The 23,380-nt window shown below is 48.1% G+C and overlaps 1 protein-coding gene and 1 long non-coding RNA gene across 7 annotated transcripts in view; one reads left to right on the plus strand and one right to left on the minus strand.

Annotated features, from left to right (window-relative positions):
• EDA2R (ectodysplasin A2 receptor) overlaps positions 1 to 22,540 on the minus strand; it is a 38,060-nt gene extending 15,520 nt beyond the window's left edge. Inside the window, exons 1-10 of one of the 5 annotated variants that reach the window (XM_054040679.1) lie at positions 22,451 to 22,540; positions 14,362 to 14,494; positions 12,909 to 13,019; positions 10,725 to 10,903; positions 10,499 to 10,584; positions 7,644 to 7,808; positions 7,009 to 7,155; positions 5,829 to 6,361; positions 4,619 to 4,667; positions 1,928 to 3,761 (exon numbers count right to left, since the gene is read on the minus strand). In XM_054040679.1, coding sequence (XP_053896654.1) covers positions 3,466 to 3,761; positions 4,619 to 4,667; positions 5,829 to 6,361; positions 7,009 to 7,155; positions 7,644 to 7,808; positions 10,499 to 10,584; positions 10,725 to 10,903; positions 12,909 to 13,019; positions 14,362 to 14,409 — 1,614 coding nt within the window. In that variant the 5' untranslated portion in view covers positions 14,410 to 14,494; positions 22,451 to 22,540 and the 3' untranslated portion in view covers positions 1,928 to 3,465. Of the gene's footprint in view, positions 1 to 1,927; positions 3,762 to 4,618; positions 4,671 to 5,828; positions 6,362 to 7,008; positions 7,156 to 7,643; positions 7,809 to 10,498; positions 10,585 to 10,724; positions 10,904 to 12,908; positions 13,020 to 14,361; positions 14,495 to 21,619; positions 21,969 to 22,231; positions 22,418 to 22,450 lie in introns of those variants that run through there. The other 4 variants (XM_054040676.1, XM_054040677.1, XM_054040678.1 and 1 more) reach the window with 4 other exon arrangements.
• Positions 16,846 to 18,490, plus strand: LOC128843664 (uncharacterized). Of its 2 annotated transcripts, none has more exons than XR_008446327.1 (2): positions 16,846 to 17,352; positions 17,741 to 18,490. It is a non-coding gene; the product is annotated as an uncharacterized LOC128843664 (long non-coding RNA). The 2 variants fall into 2 exon arrangements; XR_008446326.1 differs by having other exon boundaries at positions 17,757 to 18,490.
• Positions 22,541 to 23,380: the final 840 nt, after the last annotated feature.

Raw genomic sequence — 23,380 nt, forward strand, 5'->3', positions numbered from 1 at the left:
AGTAAGAAGAGAAGTTGGTGGCAGCTTTGAGAAAATAGCACAAAAACCTGCAGCCACCAACTTTGGAAGCTGCCTCCAGATACCAGTTCCAGGAACTTCAGGAAGTTTAACACAGCCAAACCATGGCAAACTCTGACAAATCCTCCTAGAGAAAATTAAAGACAGAAGAGCGCATCCCTACGGAACAGCCATTCTCAGAAAATGAGGTCATCTTTAGTCTGAACAACACATTATTTTACAATAAGGCCACTTCACCACTCATGGCATGATTACTTTAACAGGCACCATAAAGTGGACAGGACACAAACGTCTAGACACCGGAGTCATTCAGCCAAATCAAAGACACATGGCACTGGGATGAGACATCATACTTTTCTGCTCTTCCAACAGAAGCCTCTTGCAGGCAAATGACAACCCTCATTACCTGGGAGTAGTATTTAGCCTCCCTGCACAGGTTAATAATCAGAATCTGAACACACAAAGGTCTGATTAATTCCAGTAGGGGGCGATATGCACCTGGCAGTACATTACACTAGCAGTGAGAAAATACTCTTTTGAGAATACTCCATTCAGCATTTCCCATTATGAAGTTGGCATAGTTAGTTCTGGAGGGGTTCCATCCTTTTAGTTTTTAATTAACCAGGGTAAGGGGATAGAGTGGTTGTGCCATTGAGACACCCTCTATTATTATACTGAGTTTATTTTGTTGTAGCTACGTAACATACTAAACCCCACAGGCTCCGTTTTATCAGCATAGGACAGAAGCACCTCCCGCAGAAGCCAATGGGAATGGCCTGCATCCTACACCAAGAGAATTGGGCACCGGATGAGCTGAAAGCCAAGCCATCCTTCAGTCTGCACTTCAAAGGGGCACCATCCAGGCCAAGTGGTCTCTATTTAGTGTTTCGAAGATGAGACCCATGGTGCTCACAGGAGGGGCAATGGAGGGGAGACCCTTACCCTGGGTTACACACAGTGGTGAGCTGGGAACCGGTTCTAAAAGGGCTTCTAAATTTAACAACCAGTAAGTTGAAGTGACCAGGGCTGGATTAACGTTTTGTGGGCCCGGCGCCAAACATATTGGTGGGCCCCATGTGGTTGTGATGAACCCCTTCCAGATATGGTCCTAGCGTGACAGCACCATTGATGCCATAGTAAATGTGGTATTGCCAGGATGGGGATGAAAACATTTATTCAAAAACAAAATAAGATATCTGAAGCCAAACTGCGACCTCCACTCAGCCCATAGAGAACAAACTGGGCTAACATCAATGTACTCAGAACACTGAATTTGGTTTGTGTGGGAGGGGGGTTGTTAGTTTTGTTTTTTTCTTTAAACACTCAGAGCCTGCTTAGGGCCCTGAACACAAGTGCTTAATTAGCACACTTATGAGCCATATTAAGCCCGGCTGCAGCAGTCAGTGGTGTCGCACCTGTATTTCCCCACCACCACCTCCTCCACCCAAAGTTATGTTTCCTAAATACATTGTTGAAAGCTGCGTTTTCTACTTTGGTACAATAATGTTTACAAAACTTTGGGGCAGGGTGTGGGGAGGAAAATTGCTGGTGCCCATCTTTTGCAAGGAGAAAGGGCCACTGAAACACACACACTTTACCACAAAGGCTACCACAATCCAGCCTCAAGTTCCTACCCCAATCTTCACACCTGGGCTCTCCTCCCATCCCTCCTACTGTCCCCATCCCACACAACTAACCCCCTAACAAAGGGTCAATCTCCCTGCTACTGCCCACTCCCTACACACTTTCACCCCAGGGCTGTCACCTCCCTCTCTTCTACTACCCCGCTTCTACACACACACACACACACACTGAGCCAACCCCCACCTTCAACCCAGACTCTCCCCGCCCTCCCTCTGCCCCCTGCCACACCAACCCCCACCTAAACACCCTGCTTCTCCTACACCCCCCACACGGAGTCACCGCCAGCTCCCCCATCGCACCTGGACTTGCCCCACGACTGCCCCTTTCCCCCAAAACTGGGCAGCGCCCCTCCCTGGAGTGCAGGGAGGTAGTTTCTGGGCATTCCCACTGGCAGGGGGCGTGGCAGCCAGCACTGACAAGTCCCGCTGTCACTGCCCCCCTGTGCTCCCAGGCACCACAGACAATCCGTGTGTGGGGGGTGCTGAGGAGCTGTGAAGGGAGTGCAGGGTCAGGGCAGGGGCTCAGGGGGCTGGGGGGGTGCAGGGGTTAGGATGGGCAGGGGGTTGTAGGGATTAGGGTGGGCAGGGGGCTGGGCTGGGGTCAGGGGGTGATCATGCAGGGGACTGGAGGGGGTATGCCCCAATTCCAGCCCCTTCCCTTAGGCCTCACCCTGGCTTGTCTTCTCCTCCTCCTCGGAGTGGTGTGCTGCGGCTCGCTCCTCCTTGCCCCCCTCCTGCCTGCAAGCCTGATCCAACTGAGGGGGGGGGGGGGCGGACATAGCGTGCTCAGGAAAGAGGCGGGGGAGAGGCCTCATCCCCGCCTCTTCTTCTCCTCCAAACATCAACACATAGGAGCCCGTTAGCAAGCCCCTTTGGGCAAGGGAGCAGAGGTGCTTAGAAGAAGACTGGGGAATGCAACAAGTACCCTGCCATCTGCATTGGAGCAAATTCCACCATGCTTAAAAAAATCCTGACTCTCAATTCGAAATATCCCTTTATGAAAAGTGTACCATTCCACATCCAGGAAATACAATTAAACACACTGCTATTCTGGTATGGCACACAGAAATTCAGCGCATGAGTCCCTCCTCCCAGCAAAAAAAAAAAAAAAAAAAAAAAAGGAGTGGCCGCTAAACAACCCTTCTCCAAGAACAGGTCCCCTCGTCGGCGCACAAAAGGAGAAGTAAACAAAAAGGCAGCCACAGCAGAAAGCTGAGCAGAAAACCAGCAAAATACGTCTGCCAAATGGAGAAGACCACCTCTAAAAAGTGGGGGGGAAGAACAAATGATGATCAGGCCTCTAAGAGGAAGATACAATCAGCTGAGGGGGATAAATCCAACACAGAGGGTCCAGACCCTCTGAGCTCCCTCTTAGAATTGGGGGATATTTTCATACCCCGCACCCAGCCCCTCACACAATGAGTTCAATCATTACAGCTGATATGTGATTCAAGGAAACACTGTGTGCTTTGAGGGTCCTGTCCTGCCCATGGAGGCAAATGGCCCTGTAACCATGCATGGTGACCAAGAGGGCCACGAGGTCTCTGGGCATCAATATAAACACATATGAAGAAAGGTGGTGTTTGGAGGTACCACATGCATCTGCACCATCACCAGCACGAGGTAGGGCTCAAGCAGTGGTTGAGAGAAGTTTACTCAGTGAGCATTCACAGACTCATCATTCTACTGTGATTCTACCCCCAACATTCAAAGGCCATCTCCACACAACCCAGGTTCACCCAGCCAAAACTATGCCTGGAGTTACCCCTCCCTCTATGTGCTGAGGCAGTGATGTGTGTTTCTCCTAGTGTTGGCAGCCCTGGGCCCGGCTCAGAATGAAATGATCGCAGAGTAGGAGCAAGGCATCGAAGCGCTGGAGTCGCTGTAGGACCTGGGCCAGGGCAGGAACAGTGACTGTGTCTCCTGAGGAGGCAAGGTGAGCGACGAGCTGCTTGAATCCAGACATCCTGCTCACCAGATGGGATGGGACCCCCAGCTCCACCCCCACGTGGCTGAAATTCTTGAGACCAGACAAGCAAGGGTCCAACTGGAAGCCAAGTAACAGCACCAAGGAGTGGGGGAGCTGTATTATGGGGAGACCTGGGGATGGCAAAAAAGGGAGGTGAGAGCCTGTCTACCAACGAGGGAAGGGTGTCCTGCAAATAAGGCAGTGAGGCCCATATCACGGTCCCTGCCCCCACCCATCTGATGAGCAGCTGCAACATCACCTTCTGCCTGGCCTCAGCACAGAGGGAACTTTTGCCACGGGGCACTAATGCATTTCCTTTCAGTGCTTAGCCTCATGACCCTGGCTCTCAGCCCCAGGGGAGCTTAATCCTCACCACAGGCACCGACTTTTCAACTGCCAGGGGGTGCTCAACCTCCGGCTCTGCCCCAGGCCCAGCCCCCACTCACCCCTTTCCCCAAGGCCACACCCTGCCTCTTCTCGCCTCTGCTCCACCCCCCTACCTCTTCCCACGCAGTTCTGCCCCCTCCCCCGAGCGCACCGCTTCCCCGCTCCTCCCCCTCCCTCCCAGCCTTCCTGCATGTGGCGAAACAGCTGTTCACAGCGGGTGGGAGGCGCAGGGAGGGAGGCGCTGATGGCAGGGCCCATCGGCGGGCGGGAGGCGCTGGGAATGGGAGGGGGAGCTGATAGGGGGCTGCCAGTAGGTGCTCAGCACCCACCATTTTTTCCCCCATGGGTGCTCCAGCCCCAGAGCATTCACGGAGTCTGCGCCTATGATCCTCACTGTTAATACAGGTAAACTAGGTGCCTGTCCCCGACCCCTCCCACAATCCAAGGTGTGTCACAGAACGGCTTGACCATCCCCGCATTAATGCCACAGGCCCAGCGAAAGAGGGTCAGCCACAGATCTCTACGTCAACTGTCAGGCCTCCACCTGAACCCTTGGGGAGCAAGGACATGACTGAAAAATGCTGCCCAGACAGCCACTCACCTTGTGTGACGCTGCTAATCTCACACACAAGGCTCAGGACATCATTCACCTGCTAAGACAAAGACCCCCAAGGATTGGGGAGATTCATTAGGGAATGAGCAACAATCATATGTGGATCTTGTCAGTGCTCCACTCACAGGACCTGCCCTGTATGAATAATGGCCTGGATATTTCCATTCCATCCATACATCGCCACTCAGTTAGGGCAGCAAGCCTATTAAGATGCTCTAAGTTCTTCCAGCAAACCACCATCTCAATAAACAAGTACTTGAAGCTAAGCTAGTAAGTTAATTACCTGCTAGACATTTTTTAGACTTATGTTAATCACTAATCCATCGCAAACTGGTGAGGAGACCAGATGGCTCAAGGGACTGGGAAGCAGAGTTGTTCACCAACAGGTCAGTTTTCCATACTGGCAAACATGCAAAGATGATTCACAGGTGTTGCAGGGATCAGGTGAACTGTACAGATTCTGCTGAGTAAAGGACGTGCTTGGCCTTTGCCCTTTTGCCAGGCTGAGTATCTGAACCCAGCCCAGGTTGGTAGTTGCAACCATCTGATAGCTCTTTGGTGGCCCTTAGACAAGTTGGTAGGTCTTAGACCAGTTCCTTGCAAACAAAAAAGCACCACAGCTGGCAGCTTTCCTTGGGCTCTCAACACCAGTTAGTTTAATGGTGGAAGAGTTATGTGCTACCCTGGCCAGTGGGACCTGGGCTGTGTCCCTTCCAGGGCTGGCTCCAGGCACCAGCCCACCAAGCATGTGCTTGGGGCGGCGCCTGGAGGGGGGCAGTGCGGCGGGGTGCTCCGGCCCGAGAGCGGGGCCGCGACTGGGCTCGCTGCCCTCCCCGCAGCACTCTGGCCGCCAGGGAGAGCGGAGAGCCCCAGCTGGGCTCTTCGCCCTCCTCCCAGCGCTCTGGCTGCCGGGGGCTCTCCGCCCTCCCACCGGGCCCGCGGCCGGGCTCGGCGCTCTCCCCTGCCGCGCAAAAAAGCCAGAGCCGGCCCTGGTCCCTTCCCAAACTCACACCACACAGCTCACTGAACAACAGATGGTGATGACTTTTGGATGATCACTACCAGCCAGTGCTGGATCTGAACCTGCTCAGAGGTGAAAGGTTTTGTACCCCCAGCCCCTTTGCCATCCCGTCCCCCCCTGTGTGAGCCCCGTAGTAGCTGTTATTATACAGAGGAGGGTGAGATGGGAAGAACTTACAGGCTGCTCCCTGCCTTCAGCAGTGGGAATTTGGAAGGATGAAGATGATCCCCTGACAGGCTCCAGAACAAGTTCACTTTGTGTTATCAGAGAGGCACCAAACAGGGGAACTTCAAGGGTTAGCTCATCTGTATGTCTCCGGGTCCTCTGAGCCGCCTGCTTCTCTGCATCCTCCTGGCTTTTGGTGCCCATGAACTCAGCCTGGGTGGAAAACTTCTGCAGGTCTAGCTCCGTGCACTCCACTGGGGCATGGGGCCACCTAGGATGCATCTCTGAGGCACATGATGAGAGGGGAGTTTGGGCCTCTGTGAACCCAGCTGTGCCCTGCCTGGCATCTGAGGATGACAGGCCCCCTGCAGAACAGTCGCTGGACCCTGAATTCCTTATCAGGGGTTGGGTCTCCAAGACGCTCCTCGCCAGCTGGGATTTGGGATTGGGGCTGACAGCAATCGCTTCCAAATTGGGCTGGAGAGCAGGGATCTGCAGGCCTATGGCTTCACCATTCGAAATGAACTGAACCGGTTCAACGGGACCTGGAACCAGAAATTCCATGCTTAAAAGTATGTGGGTTTCCCTTCCACCAGCCTCTCCGTCTGCTGAGGACTGGGCTCCCTCCTGTCAGCCACTCCTTAAAAACCCCATTTCCCACGAGGCCCTGCACTGCCACTGCCTGTCTCCAGCCGCAGAGGAACAGACAGGACAGGGCTACTCAGTGCCTTTTGTCCGCGAGGTGGCAGTGAGCACTGCTGAGCAAAGCAAGGCTCCCCGCTCTTCCAGGGGTCGATCACCAGTCCTCCAGAGTCACCCCCACTGCACAGCCAAGCACTCTCTCCTCCCCAACCCACACATCCCTAGGAGAGAAAGATACTGAAGCTGGAGGAGTGGAACCTACATGTTCCCAGTGCCAGTGCAACGTCTTCTGAGTTCAGAATCCTCCCCAGGCTTCCACCTTTCACCCAGAGGAAGCTTCCTAGTGGCACTGTGCTCTGTCCACCTCGATTATCCCAGTGTCTGACCACACGGCAGCAGCGATTTTGACACCTCCCTCCCCCCCACCATGGGGTGCTCCTTCCTGCCTGAGGAATGGAAACTGAGCAGACATTAGGGTGTGGGGGTCACAGCCCAGCCTGCCCTTCCCCCCAGACCCAAGCTAAAACAGCAGAGCAATGAGAGAAGTTACCTTCTGCTTGCCCGGAGCAAGGGCTCAGGTTCTTCACACCCAAGCAGCAGGGACTAGACATCTGTTCCTCACAGGGAAACCTGCTTGGCATGGCTGAGTCCCGGAACATCACACTCTGGGCCGAGAAACTCTGGGTCCTCAGAAACACTTTAAAGGATAAAGAGCAAATGATACCAGCGAAGACCTGGCTTGTTTTCCCAGAATGCACTAGGCCATCTAGTATGGCTATTTATTTGGTGACTGTAAAATTCAGGAGCAATCAGGCTTCACTGCCTGGCATGGAGAGGGCTAGTGCTGTGCACTGTTCCCCATGCAGCTGTGCCAACGCACCTCAATCGTATCTCTCTAACCTACTCCTCCTTGCTGTTTTCCTCATCCTCTTAATTGCATCATCCTCTGCTGCTCCAGCCCTGGCGCCCTCACCTCCACAACTGCCAAAATCTCCTCAGTCTTGACCCAACCTGGGAAAACCCTAGAAGAGAAAGCACTAACCTCAAAAGTGATAACCTCACTGGCCCCATCTGGCACTCTGTTTGAATCTGAGCACTTACATTCTCCTCCTCTTCCCTGCTATTTCTAAGGAAGAAGGGGCAGGGGAAGGAGGACCAGAGGGATGCTGCATTGCATTCACTCACCTTGCTGACACTGGCTCTTCCAGAAGCGCTTGCAGCAGATGATGGCGAGTGCCAGCAGCACCAACACAATGATGACTAGCGCACTGCTGGTTAGCACTAGGAGGGCGGTGTCCTGGGGAGGTACTGTGGGGATCACTACCTTCACCAGGGTAGTCCTGGAGCTGCCTGCAAACATACCAGCCAAAGAAAGAGGTCAGAGCACATGGTGTGCTGCAGGATGCTACAGAGAAGAAAGCAGACTGGATCAGGGCAGCATGGATCCAGCCTGGAGTGATTAGTACATGACCAGTCACAAGGATATTAAACACATACAAACAGATGTCCCTTAGGACAAGAGATCTCAACGTGGAAATTAAAAGCATCTAAGGGCTAAGTTCCCTGTAAGCTGCGCGGCTGCATGGCCACGCAGCATCCTATTTAGCACCGCACAGGTGCTCAGGGAACCTGCCCGGGGACCTGCTGCTGCTGGGGGGGCACCCCATCCTAGCCTGGCCCCCAACCTGCCATGGCCGGGGCGGCCCCCCAGCCCCAACTATGCTGAGGCCTGGACCTTGTAGAACTGATAAATGAAATTGTTTTTAATTGTTCACTTTATTAATGTAACTTCATAAGTAAAGTTTTATGAATGAAACAATATTCATTCATAAAACCGGTTACCCCAATAACTGGCTAATTAACAGTTAAGATGCTTGTTAAGAGCCATAGCTGTTCAGTCAGCTGCCTTTGTAAGTTTCACTATCAATCCAATTCCTGCTTAAATCACTGAGACTTGCACTGTTTCAGTATTGCAACTTCTGTTCACCATTTATTACACTTGCCTACAGTGTAACTTCTGTTCACTGTTTGCCATCCATTATACTTGTCTATATTGTAACTTCTGTTCACTGTTTGCCATATTGTAATTCAAACCCCATTTTAAAACGCTTACTCCATTTTGTAAGGGCTTGCTGCAACCTTCATTTTTGCAAACTCTGCTGTAATCTTATTAGTTTAGTTTAGATGTGTGAATGAGGTATGTATGGATGATGGAATCAACCTCCAGCCCCAGCCTGTCCTGATTAAATAGAGTTCAAACACCAACTGCTGAAGATGCAGACAAGAGCCCTAACAAAGTAAGAAGAATCCACCCTAAAAAAAAAAGGTACAATAGAAGGAAGATCAAAGCCCGGTCCCAGGCTGAAAGTCATGTCTGCAATTGACAGGTGATCAATCACCAAACCCAGAGGCAGCGTGACATAGCAAGACCTATAGACTCTGGATTCAAACTAAAGCCTACAAAAAGGATGGGTGAGATGGAAAACTTTGGAGGAGGGTAACATTCTGCTGCCAACATGGAAGGGCATCGGTGCATGCCCAACAGAGACCCAGCTCGTCCTTGTGCCCGGCTTTCCTGGCCAGTTAGCCACCACAAGCTACGAACCCAAGCTGCAAACTCAAGCCACAGACTCAAGCAGGACTGGTAACTATGCAGCAGCTGCAGAACATCTGATGGATGTGTGTGTGTATAAGTGTGTGTGTGTGTGTTTATAGGTATTAGGTATAATGTGTGTGTATTAGGATTAAGATATTAGTTATTGGTCATAAATCAAATTATCATAATAAATGTGGCATCTTTGTCTTGACCCCTAAAACGATCCTGTATAAGTTTGTGGGACAACAACCTGCGGCAGCCTGGGTGCCCCTACCCTGCCCTGAATCTGGCCAGGGTGGCCCGGCCCGGACCCAGCTGCAGCCGGGGCAGCGCGGCGCACATAACAAAATTCATTCCACACATGGGTGGGAAAAATTAGAGGGAACACTGCCTAAGGGGCTTAGGAACCTAATTCCCACAGACAGTCAAAGAAAGTTAATGGACTTAGACACCTAAGTCACTGTTAGGTGGTCACTGTCAGAGATAGGGGATATTGAATTACATACACCACTGGCTTGCTCCACTCCACCACTCCTCCCACCTCCTGTTGCTCTAAGGAATCTAAATCCATGAACTTTCTGTGACTGTCAGTGGGAATTAGGCTCCTAAATTTTTCTTGATTTTTAACAACAGAAATAACAAAACATTACAGGATAGAAAATGGCTGAGCTGCTGTCTCTTACCACATATCATGGCACTGCTGGCCCCACCTGCCCCTCCCCTCCAGATATATACTGTCAGTACTTCCTTGGTCAGAACTCACTGGGGCAGAATTCTTCTGCTACAGCTAGCGTAATAAACTTCAACACAAGGACTAGACATTTAAATGAATAAGCACAGCCTCTGCAAGGACACTCATGAGGACAGAAATAACAAAAAGCCTCAGTCTTCATGTTTCAGGGAAAAGATGATCGGCAGCGGGGGTCAGGAGGGAATTTTCCTTTGCGCACTTAGGGCAAGTCTACACTACAGAATTACTTTGGTATACTACATCAGTCAAGGGCATAAAAAATCCACACCCCAAGAGACATAATTATACCGACCTAAGCACCAGTGTAGACAGCGCTATGTTGGTGGGAGAGCTTCTCCCACCTACACAGCTACCACCTCTCACGGAGGTGGATTAACGAAGCTGACAGGAAAGAACTCTCCCATCAGCGAAGAGCATCCTCATTAAAGTGCTACAGCCACGCAGCTGTGCCAATTCAGTGTTTTAAGTGCAGACCTGCCCTTAGTTACACTATGGGGGTTTATGTCTTTATTTGAAGCATGTAACAGTGGCCACTGTCGGAGATAGGTGATATTGAATTACATGCATCGCTGGCCCGCTCCACTCCACCACTCCTCCCACCTCCTGTTAATCCTGCAGGGCTCACCGCATGCCCTGTGACATGACATGTTACACAGTGAAAGACAACAGGTTGGAGTGCTGCTGGCTACGTACACTGAGGCTCAGAGGAAGGAGTCTGCTTTGTGCAGGGGATGCATTCCAGATCCTGCAGCCCGCCAATCCGGGTTTTACTGTAAAACCTGCCAAAGAGTAAGTGGAGAATGCTCTAACAACAGGACAAAGTATAAGGGAATTGTATATATCATCTCTTTGAACAGCACCTCCCTATGCCCTCCCACATGCGTCTGCTGCTGGTGTTCCAGCTGCCAGCTGTACTCACCCTGGAAGACATTCCCCACAGGCTGCATTGGAAGTGGCAGTGCAGTTGGATTTCTGGACACGGTTGATGAGGGGGCAGGAAAGACAAGTTTTGCAACCATGGAATCCCCAGCTGTCCTTAAACCTCCTGGGAGGGCAAGCAGTGCACTGCGCATCCCTTCCTTCACCATAGCCACACTCCTGCAAGAGACAAGCGCAAGTCCATGACTGAGACAAAGAAATGGCATCAGATCTGAAGATACCATTGTGATGTTGTGCAGTCTATATGGTTTTATAAAAACATAATAAGAAATGAATATAATGTAACTAGAATAGTTTTATAAAAATATGATAATAAGTGAATATAATGTAACTGGAATATGCTTCATGCAAAAGGTCTCTTGTAAGGTATCATTACAAAGCTTATAATCTACTGAGTATGATCATCCTATTTGTATAAATGTACCACTCTTGTATCTAAAACTAGAAATATAAAACATAACTCTGAGGGCCTGTTGTAATTATGCAAAGTGTGGGCCATTAATAGTGGTTTGGAATCTTGATGACTCCCATTAACCAGGACCATTGTCTGCAGATGGCTGTGTTTACCTGTTAGTCTTCCTGCATATGTGTGTGCTGGCAAGTGGGCAATGAAGTCTTGCAGTGACATGTGATCATGTCACCTGACCTGGAATCCATCTTTAACCTGGTGCTTTTCCAGTGGTGGCGGGGGAGTGGAAACCCAGAGGGACATGGGGGGGGAGGAGCCATCATGAAGAATCCCCTAGCTATCACTTGAGCTGCACCAAGAGCTGTACCAGAGGAAAGAATTGTGCCCAGGCCTGGAAGGTGTCCAGTCTGAGAAAAAGCTTACTGAAGCATCTCTGAGGGTGAGATTATCTGTATTTGGTTTGATTAGACATAGATTTGCACATTTTATTTTATTTTGTTTGGTGACTTACTTTGTTCTGTCTGTTACTACTTGGAACCACTTAAATCCTACTTTCTGTATTTAATAAAATCACTTTCTACTTAGTAATTAACTCAGAGTATGTATTAATACCTGGGGGAGTAAACAACTGTGCATATCTCTCTATCAGTGTTATAGAGGGCGAACAATTTAAGCGTTTACCCTGTATAAGCGTTATACAGGGTAAAACGGATTTATTTATTAGACCCCATTGGGAGTTGGGCATCTGAGTGCTAAAGACAAGCACACTTCTGTGAGCTGTTTTCAGGTAAACTTGCAGCTTTGGGGCAAGTTATTCAGACCCTGGGTCTGTGTTGGAGCAGACGGGAGTGTCTGGCTCAGCAAGACAGGATGCTGGAGTCCTGAGCTGGCAGGGAAAACAGAAGCAGGGGTAGTCTTGGTACGTCAGGTGGTAGCTCCCAAGGGGGTTTCTGTGAATCAACCCGTCACAACCTCAAAGGGAAGAAGCTGTTCTATTCTCTAGAGGCAGATGGCTTCTCTTCAGTGAGAGAATTCTCAGTTGCCTTTCACACTCTAGGCATCTCACATCTTTGCACTGCACTGAAGCAGATAGCAGCAAACAAATAGGGCAGCCATTCTGCATTCAGCAATAGCTCACACATTGCCTCAGTGACTGAGTGGATCACATATAGAGGTTGATGAGTCTATAGTCTTGATGAACAGAGCTAGGTCTCTTAGCTTAGGCATAGAGGCTCATTTATAGAGCCAGAGGTCCCAGGTGGATTCCTGCTGCCAATGACCCACACAAGGACAGGTTAGGGGTTTATTTCAAGAGTGGGCGAGGTTCTGTGATCTGAAATGTGCAGAAGGTCAGACTAGATGATCACGATGGTTCCTTCTGACCTAAAAGTCTATGAGACATTGCATAGCTCTGACCAGGACACTGGAGTTTCTGCCAGAAGGATTTTTGACTTCCCCTGGGAGCTGGAGATGATGTACTTTGCTTGGTGTTTACGTAATAAGCTGCACCAATTTGAAACCTCTCCTTATTGGTACTTCCATCTTCCCATTCTCCTATCCCCATTCCTGCATCGCTTAGCATGATCAGTGGAATAGTCTAACATCCCTTGCCAATAAAGCCCTGTTCTTTTTAAAGGCACGGACATCCATATCAGAGAAAGCTCTAATACTATCCTTCTACTAAAGGCTAGCAGAGGATTCATCCAGCACCACCAGTGCCAACAATCCAGGTTCATCCCAGAGCAGCCAAATTACCTTGGAAAGCTCCCATCCTGGGCCACACTCCCTGCAAGGAACGCACTTCCTGTGCTCGTCCAGATACTCACTCTCCTGGCATTCCATTGGGTTTGGAGCAGCACCTCGGACCTGGAGAAACAACTGGGGTTACTACAAGTCCCAGAACACTCCTGAGCTGAACCAAGCGTGTCCTTTACTGGGCAAAGCTTTCTCATTGGAAGGAAAATTTGCCTGCATTCCTTGCACACCCCAAATTCCCATTTGCTTTAGTACAGTGGTGGGCTCCCATTGGCCGGGAATGGCAAACGGGGGCCACTGGGAGCTGTGGGTGGCTGTGCCTGTGGACAGTCAATGTAAACAAACTGTCTCACGGCCCACCAGCAGATTACCCTGATGGGCCACGTGCGGCCCATGGGCCGCAGGTTGCTCACCCCTACTTTAATAGATGCTTGTGTTGCACCAGGAAAACTTCATTTTCGCAAAAGCAAAACCATATGCCTTCTTCCCAAAGGGCAGTATGAGGTGCAACTGGCTAAGCAGAGACAGAGGAGGGACTTAAGTAGTAGGTCATGCAGATGAACTGCCCATTCCTTGTGCCATTTGGTGGCATTTACAAGTGAAGTGAGGTGCGGTCAGTTGTTATTTCCAAACTCATGTTGGACACTCTGATCAGTGATGATTTTTAAGATCAGGTCAGCAGCTTCCCTGATGGGAGGTCAGTACATAGTCCAGACCAGATAACTTGTTATCCTGGTCTGCTAAACAGTAGGACTGTTCCTAATTTAGAAGCATCACAAAGATCTGCATAAATGGAGCAGTGGAAAGTACCACCAATGTGGTATCCAGGTCTGCAGAGAGCACACAAAGCAGATGTTCAATCCAGAGCCTTAGTTGGTATAGAGTTAACGAAAACCTCCACTCAGAGGAGCTCGTGTTCACCTGATTTGGCGTGAAAACAGTGCAAGAGAAGATAAGTTAACTACACAGTCTTGGGTCAGTGGGGCAGAAGGAATCTGGGTATATATAATATGGGGCACAGAACATAGCAAGGGATAACTATCAGTTCTCTAAAGAACTAAAGCCACACTTTATATTACTGGCCACCATGCTGCCACCCAAGATTTTAATGCAACGAATGGAATTCATGGCCAGAACTTAGCACAAGACACAAAACTGATGTGAATCCTCAGCTGCAAACTAAACAAAACTAGTCAAAGGCACTAGGTAAGGCTAGTCTACAGACTTACAGCCTGGCCGTGCATTCCTTGGTGAAATCCTTGCCCCACTGAAGTCAATGGCAAAACTTCTATTGATTTCAACCCCCACTGAACTCATTTGGAATTTGGGCCATGCAAATTATGCAGACTACAGAGAGCAGAGCACATAGAGAGAATTCAACAGAAATCAAACTGAAACTATTAAAACACATTATGCAGAGGTTTTGGTTCATTTGTTTCAAGTGGATTCCTACCTTGCGGACAAGAAATAGAGCAAAAAACAGCACTGGGCCTCTCTTCATGTCACTTCTCTCATAACTTCATGAAGCAAATCAGGAAAAGAATTAATAACGCCATGTCTGCCTCATGAGGTCGACTCACTGGAATCTAAACATTAAAGAAGAGTAGAAAGGGCTTGAGAAAGATGCTTTTAAAGGAAGCCACTGTTATAACTTGAAACAATTCAAAAATGGGTGGAGCACAAGTTTTTGTCAGCCCAGCCACAGGCCTCATTAGGAACAGGTCAAAGGACAGCCTGGCTAATATTCACATAGTAGGGCCTAGTAACATACTGGAAAGGATGATGTTACAGCAGTAGATATATGAGCACTCTCCACTTCTCTTTCCCCCCAATGATAACCCATTTCTATCTATGCCACCATTATAAACTGTAAATGAAAAGGACCCCTCAGTAAATGTTCCTTGTTATGCCTTGTCAGCCCGCTCAGGTCTGATCTCCCACTCTCATGAGCCCTATGCAAAGCAGACTGCACTTTGGAAGTGGGCTATTGGGCAGGCTTTTCCCACTATCCAAACAATCAGGACTCATCTGATGTGGCATCTCCACTGGATAAGTACAGAAAGCAAGATATTAGTTATTACTATCAACTCACATACCCTGAGCAGTATAAGCTGCAAAGAGAGCCATACGACAACGAGAAATTAAGGGTGCTAAATTTATCTAGCCCAGTAAAGCAAAGATCGCAGGAGGGATGAGATCACAGTCCATAAATAGCTTCCAGGATACTGACACTATAGAGTAAATAAAGAGAGTTTGTCATAGTCTCAGAAAATGGTGGTCAGGGAGCTATGGGCTGAAGCTAAAGGAGGAAATGTTTAGGCTCAATATTAATGTCTAGTTAGGGTCCATTTCCATTAGGAAAAATAGAAATGGGCCTGAACCATCCTCCCAAATATAAACCAATCACAGATTTGAATCCAAGTTCCTATCTGAAATTTGTCTCCATACTAGGCTGACTCCAAACACCCTGAACTTTGGATAAGCTCAGCGTTTGAAGCCCCAAGTTCAGCACTGTTTAGATCCATGGTTTTGCGTCTGTCCATTGTAGAGGTAAAACGTTCAGATATGGACCCAGATATGGAATTTGAAACGGAGGCTTTGAGTTGGGCCCATATCTATGAATAAAAACAAACGGAATAAGAGCAAATTCCCAAGTGAAGTGGAAAGGCACCATTCACTAGGGTGTCTTAAGAACAATGGGGACCTGATCTTGGTGGGGGACCCCAGGTGCCACCCTAATACAAACAATAAATAGTAATAAAAAAGAATAGGCAAGGTGAGACAATAATAGGAATGATGTAGGGAGTAGGCCTCCCAAATACAGTTTTATCCTGCATAATCTTTTCTAACCTTTGTATCTATGGCTCCTTGGTCCTCATCCGGTTTAGCAATACATGGCCATTGAAAGCTTTATTGAATTTCTAGTGTGGGTCACCTCAGTTCCTCCTATTCTCTGCTTGTGACACATAATAGTCCAGTCTCCTGTCGGCTGTGATACTTGCGTCTAGTTCTGATTGCTGGATTTAGTTTGGGGGTGCTGATGGCCTGTGATATGCAGGAGGTCAGACTAGATGATCTGGTAGTCTTAAACGCTATGACTTTATGAGCGCCCTCAATAGAAAGCCACCCTGAGATTCTAGTAAGTGGTTAAAACATCTGGTCCCAATTAGGTTAAAATGAGAAATTCTCCCACTTCTGCAGAAGCTGTATAGAATCTCGAGGCGACTGCCAGAATAAAATCTAATTTTCCGGATAGGGACCTAAACATCTCGCGGTATCAGCCTGCTCATTGATTTTATAGGGAAACAATCTACAGTCATTGTTCTGTGTTAAGGGGAATCTATGAACTTGGTGTATAAAACCTGTTAAATTATTGAATCAAAATGATTTCATGATTTGTTAAAAATCTCAGTGAAAACAGCTTTCCCCTATTTAAACACTCCCTTGTATGTGTAATACCCACCCAAAATACTGCACTAGAACTATTGTAAGATGGAGTGGTTTGGACCATTAATGTAGAATACCATAGTTTTCTGCAGTTCCACCATTCTTATCCCACTGGGTTAGACTGTGGCATTTATGCCAGGGCCCTGTTGAGTGGGTGAGGCAGGGCAGCATCAGCGAGATTGTATCTCAGGAGACACAACCTCTCAGGGATGGCTCGGTGACCGCAGTGGATGAATCTGATTGTCACCCAGGCGCACCAGCCATACTCCACAGGCCAGTGCAGATGCGAGGCTGGCCCATGACTGTGCCTCATCCTGACCGTTCTCTTATAGCATCATGCTTCTCAGGGGAAGCACAAGGCCCTGCACTCCCCAGAGCACAGGGACTGCAGAGTCTGCTGGTATAGGTAGGGTTACCATACGTCCTCTTTTTCCCGGACATGTCCGGCTTTTCAGCAATCAAACCCCCGTCCGGGGGGAATTGCTGAAAAGCCACACATGTCCGGGAAAATGGCCGGCACTTCCTCTCCCCCTGTGGCTCTGCTCCACTCCTCCTCTCTCAGATTTACAGAGCCAAGCTGCCCGAGCAAGCGCTACTGGCTTCAGGCAGCCTCCGGACCCCGAGCCCCCAGCCAGGCACTTCTCCTACCCGGCTCCAGCTGAGCTGCTCCCACGGTGCAAGGTCCAGAGGCAGGGGGGGTGCTGCCTGAAGCCGGTAACGCTGGCTCCTGCAGCTCTGCTCTGTAAGTCTGAGGGGGAGGAGCCAAGCAGCTCGGCTGGAGCCGGGGAAGGGACGTGTCCAGCCAGCTCTGGGTCCTGAGGTAGGGGAGGGCTGCCAGAAGCCAGCAGCTCGGCTCTTACAGTCTGAGCTGGGAGGAGCAGCTCAGCTGGAGCCCAGGTAGGAGAAGTGCCTGAAGCCGGTAGCACTAGGGCAGCTCGGCTCTTAAACAGAGCCGAAGAGTCAGGGAGCAGCAGCAGTCGCCAGAGCCTGCTCTAAGGTAAGCCAGGGATGCCAGCAAAGCTGGGAGTACCATGCGCCGCTGATTGCACAGGTGGGGGGCAGCGCTGGGGGAGCTGCTCCGGGGAGTCGCCAAAAAGCACTGACTGGTGGGGGAGGAAGGGAGGGCAGTGTGAAAAAGGCAGGAGTGTGCAGAGGGATCAGAGCTCTGGCTGCGATGGGCATCGGGCTGCCTTGCCTGCAAGTGGATCAGAGCTCCTGGGGCTGGGGTGTGCTGTATGGCACTCAGCTCCCCATTTGTGATGAGACACAGCAGTGTGGTGGATCACTGCGAATTGATGAAGAGTGTGACAAATTCTGTGCTGAAGTGAATAATATGTACAGCAGATGCTTAGAATATTTGGAGATGTGGTTTAGACCCCTTGAAGACTTCTCTTGTTTCAGGTGGATTACCCTGAGTGAGACACCGAATTGGAGTGATGTGGAACCTTGTATCAAGTACCTGACCGATAAGGGGATGCAAATTGATGACGTGAAGTGTTTTGATCAGTTCAGCAACCTGAAGAAGTTTACAGAAAGTTGCAACAGTGATGAAGAGTTCAGTAATTTGCTAGCACACCAGAAGTGGACCAAATATTTTGAGAAATCCAAAAACATTGAGTGTCATTCAGAACTGTTAAAGATTGCACAGTTTTTCTTTGCTATTCCTTCTCACAATGCAAATGTAGAGCGAATTTTTTCACTGATGCAAAGCCAGTGGACAAAGGAAAGGACCAACTTGAATGTTGAGTCGTTGAAAGGAATTCTACTTGTACAGTACAACTTCAGACAAACTTCTTGTAAAGACTTTCATGCCTTCTTAAAGAGCAATCAACCACTGCTGAGAAAAATGCGATCTGCAGAGAAGTATGCGTGGGCACATGAGGAGAAAGAAAACTGAAGAACTAGTGAAAGGAAAGGACTCACTACATATAAAGAATTACGTTTTAGAATTAAAGAATTAAATAGCTCAAAATGTCCGGGATTTTACCCGGCAGGGAGGAGAACTGGGTGCTCCAAGGCATCTGGGGAGCTGGGAAACAGAACAGTGTGAGCTGCGTGTCCTGACCGCTCCCAAAAACGGAGCGCTGGGGCAGATCCTCCACTGAGCAGCTTCATTAAAGTCATGGGAGTCTATACTAGTGGAGTGCCTGACTTTAGAATTGGTGCAGTTGTTTCGTGTGGCTGGGAGGGAGGAGGGGGAATGTGGGGTGCTCAGGGGAAGGGGCGGAGACTTTGGGGAAGGGGTTGGAATGGGGGCAGGGAAGGGGCGGAGTTGGGCGGGGCCAGGGGCGGGGAAAGGGGTGGGGCGGGGGAGGGGAAGGGGCGGAGTTGGGGCGGGGCCGGGGCCCCGTGGAGTGTCCTCTTTTTTCAATGTTCAAATATGGTAACCCTAGGTATAGGAAGCCCTTAGGTAGCTGCAAAAGGGGGAGGAAGCTTCATTCTTGCACTCCTCCACTGTGTGCCCATGCAAGGGCCACTCACAGCCTAGCCTTTTAACTAGACAAGAGGATATTTCACAGAGGACTTAACAAGCTAGACTGGCACCTTGTAGTACATAGATCTACAACTACATACTGAGGCCCTGAATAAAAACCCATTGAAGTCAATGGGAGTGTTTGGATTAGGCCCTACCTAACTTGCACTTTCCTTGAACATTGGTCAGACTTCATATTCAATTGAAAACTGTTTTTTTTTTTCCCCAGTAGCTGCTTGATTTATAAATATCCAAAGCACTGAATTGAAATAAAAATCCAGGATCTGATAGCAACACTCAAATTCTTTTCAGGAAGATCCAGGGTGCGTTTTTTTGGTTTATAACCTAGTCTGACCTACAATCTTTACACAGTGAAGAACATATACATCTTTTGAGATGGCTCCTCCTGTTCCTAATGGATATTCCAAGGCTTCTGGCTACATTTTCAAAGTGGCAAAGGGATTTCAATGGACCATGATAGTGGCATCAGGTTTAGCATTACTGGATTATCAGGTCAACATGTTAGAGTTAAGGGATCATTGAAGATTTACCTAGTCTTTACTGGTATCATACAGCACTACTTGCAATATACCAGAATGGGAAAATTTGCTATAAAACACTTACTGAATATCTGAAGTTGGCAGTTGGTAGAATTGGGCAGAGGAAAATAGGTCAGCCAGATTAAATGCCATTATGTGGTTTATATGTTGCTTTAAAAAAGAAAAAATGACAATGTTAAATAAAAGCAACAGGAGAAAAGGATTTTTTTTAAATCCCAAAATATTAACTGGAAAATATTCCTGCATGTCTAGCATTTTCTCCTGATATTAAGTCAAGTCCCTGGCTTTAGTGCCAATATCTTCTGTTCCCCATTCACTCACTACTATTCATTTTGTTCTGCAAGCATTTCTTGACACTATATTGTGCTTAATATATAGGACTCTCTGAGCCAGATTCTTCTATCTTTACTCATATCAAGTAGTACCTTATTTTGTAAACAGTCCCACTGATTTAGGGTGACCATATGTCCTGATTTTATAGGGACAGTCCTGATTTTGGGGTCTTTTTCTTGTATAGGCTCCTATTACCCCCACCCCCTGTCCCGATTTTTCACACTTGCTGTCTGGTCACCCTACACTGATTTTAACAGGGTTACTTGCAGAATAAGGTATTGCTCATCATAAGTAAAAAGTGGCTGAATCTTTTAGCCTGGTTTGGAAATAAACATGTTTTTCAGTGAACTTGTAGACTTTCTCCAAGTCACAAAAAGTCTAATAAGTGTGTAATGTGTCCTACTTCAAAACTCTTAGCTTGTTTTCTGTTTGTTTTTAGAAGAAAACACCCTAATATCAAAAGGGGAATGCGCACTGTGCTGATTTTACACCTCTCTGATATTATGACAATTTTTTTATGTTCCCATTCTTGTCGTAATATTCATTTTAGACTTCTGTTTGTTTCTTTCAATTTGTTCTAACAGTAAATAAAATAAGACTTTAAAATACTGTAATAATACCCAATGCAGGAGTTACTGTATTATTATTACTTGGATTCCTGTAGTGCTCACAGCATGCAAAATGCCATTCAAACACATAGGAAGACCTATATCATCCCCAAAAGAATTTATAATCTGAAGCCCCAATCATGCATCGGGATCTGATTAATACAGAATTCCGCACTCATGTGAAGTTCTGTTTAATTCAGTGGGATTCCCCAGAAGTGCAGAGAGCCATGTTAGCAAATCACAATGCAGGATCGAGACTTAAGATGACAAACAATATAGGAAAGAAAGGTACAATTGAGACCTTGAAATCAATGGGACCGCTCACGTACATACAGTTTGTCTTGTGCATAAGTGTTTGCAGGATCATGGCCATAATATGTATAATTTTGATATACAATATATATATATATATATATACACACATAATTATACACTGAGGTCAAGATTTCCAAATGTGACTAGTCTGTGTTGGGGGTTGTTTGAGTATTTTTCAGTGCCTCAAATTTTTGGATGACCAATCTGATCATCCATCTTCTAAAAACCAGGCCTTTTTAGAGTGTTTCAAGCTGACTTCCCCAAATCACTGGTATCTTTTGAAAATTTTGGCCTCTTTTTTGTCTGTTTTCCCCCTTGACCTATTCATTATTAACTGGTCAGTTTCTTGATTATTGTAACAATTGTTTGTACCCCTTGTTACTCCTTTTTGCTTTTGTCCTCTTTAATGTCTAACACATAATACCACTGACAACCTGTCATTCATACTCAACTCATAGGAAAAAAATTACTGCCTAATTTATAATTAAGTTTACAAATAAAACCATTTCTAATCTGTTCTTACTAAGAATTACTCCAAATGTACATAAAAATGCTTAGTCAGTTGCTAGACAGAAGTATTTAAAATATTTACAGATGAAGAGCACACCCACAGATACCATAAATATTATATACACAGGGCTCAGGAAATGCATTTTTAAGAACTAAAGAAATCATTATCAACTACTATATCAACTGCTAGCTCATTATTTATTAAACTTTAATATAAAGTATTACAATAATGGAAAAAATTGCTTGTACTCATTAGTATTTGCTGGTGCTAATACTAAACTCAATCGCATTGTTTATAATAAATAACCAATATGATTATTCATTTGTAATCTTCACTCAGCTCAGCGCTCTGAACACTTTGGTGTCTGCTGTGTTTTAGAATCAGGCATGCCACCCCCGCAATCGCTTAAATTAAAGTGTCGGAACTTGCAGCGCGCCCTTCCAGACTACAGTGGTGTCACCTACCAGTGACTCTTTGGCATGCAGGCAAAGTATTCCACGGCTTATTCCAAAGTCTGCGTTTGCAGGGATCAAAATATCTGGACCGTCTGTAAAGCGATCAGATGAAACCCCATCTGCGGGGAGTGGGAGGCTGAAGATTGTACCTGCAAGCCCTGACTTGCCCAGCGAACCACGTGTCAGTACCAATTTCCTTCCTCTCCGGACCCTTTGCACCGCGAGTGCAGATCCGTTACCCCCTCGCTTTGCAGCTTGGTACCGGACAATCATAACCTAGACTCTGAGCGCGGAAACTTACAAGGAAAAGCTAATAAAAAGACCGATCCTTCCTGGCAGCCCGCTTCTTTTCTCCCTACAAGGATCACGTCTAGCTGAGACAGAGACAGGCTCGCCCACTGGAGCCCCTCCCTCCCCTGAAACACGAACGGGAACGTGCGAGGGATGCTCCAGCGCGCTGGGATATGCCCAGGCATGTAAACAGCACAGCGACTCTGCAGCCTGAACCAGCCCGAGACCGCCTCATGCCGGAGAGAGAGACCCAGCCAGAGTGAAAGCAACCCACGGACCGGGATGGACACACGGAGCCCAGACAGACAAACCGATTGGGGCGCCACATACCGATTCCAGCCGCTACGGATCGGGCATTCACTAGTTGTTTAGCATCTAGAGATGCAGAGTAACTTCAGACGCCCCGGCAGCTGGATGGGAAGTACGGACAAGACGAGGCAGCTCACTCACAGAGAGATGATCAATAGGCAATTAACTGCCCTACCCATGAGACAGGCAAGTACCAAAAGGCATCAGGTGCCACTGCCAAGCAAACATGTCCCATTTTACCTGCTTCTCAGCCGCAGCGATCCTGGTGCGGGCTCCTGAACAAGTCAGGGCTGTTTTGCTCTGCCCCAGACAGCCCGACAGACTGGCCAGCTGGCCCGCACCCGCACCCACCCTCCCTCCTGCCCTGTAGGGATTCACGAGAAGTGAAGTTCCACCCCGGGACTCCGCCCTCACAGGCAGGCAGGGCTTCCCATTGGATATAAGCAGTCCTCCTGGGCGAGGCTATGCAGATCAGCCTGCCCAAAGGGGCGGGGTCTGGCAGCGGCAATCAAGGTGGTTGATGCTGAACGGGACTCCGCAGTGGCGGGGCTGGAGACAGTCTCAGCGGCTTTGGCTAAAGTGCATGACCAATAAGCAGCAGTGCGGAGTGGGTTAAGAAGGGGTCACAGCAGCACAGCGAGCAGTTTGGGGTTATTTCTAAAACTGCGAGGCACAGTACAGCAGGGCAGCGTAATTCTACACAATAGCACCGCGAGATGCAGGAGAACACAACAGGACAGAACAATGCAATAGAATACAACAGCAGAACACGTCATAGTATTAAAATAGGGTGTACTAAAATACCATATAGCCACACAGTACAATAAAACGAATAGGCGGAGTGCAGCAATACAATATGTCAGGATAGTTCATAAAAGTACAGTAGTAACATGGTTAGAAGAAAAACACAGCAGAGCCACCCAGTTATAGAGTGCAATATCCTGCAATGATCATTGCAACACAGTTCACTGACAACAACCAAGTAAAATATAATACATACAATGATGAACACACAAACAAGAATGACAGAGATACCATTAAGCCATGTAGCACTGCCTCTGGAACAGAAAAGAACAGTCATGCTAAACACAGACAGGGAATACCAATCACTGTAATGCCCTTATTTTGGGTAGATACTTGATATATTGTACCTGGCAGAGAAACAAGAGT

The sequence above is a fragment of the Malaclemys terrapin genome, chromosome 9, assembly GCF_027887155.1.
Source record: "Malaclemys terrapin pileata isolate rMalTer1 chromosome 9, rMalTer1.hap1, whole genome shotgun sequence".
Classification (NCBI taxonomy): domain Eukaryota; kingdom Metazoa; phylum Chordata; order Testudines; family Emydidae; genus Malaclemys; species Malaclemys terrapin.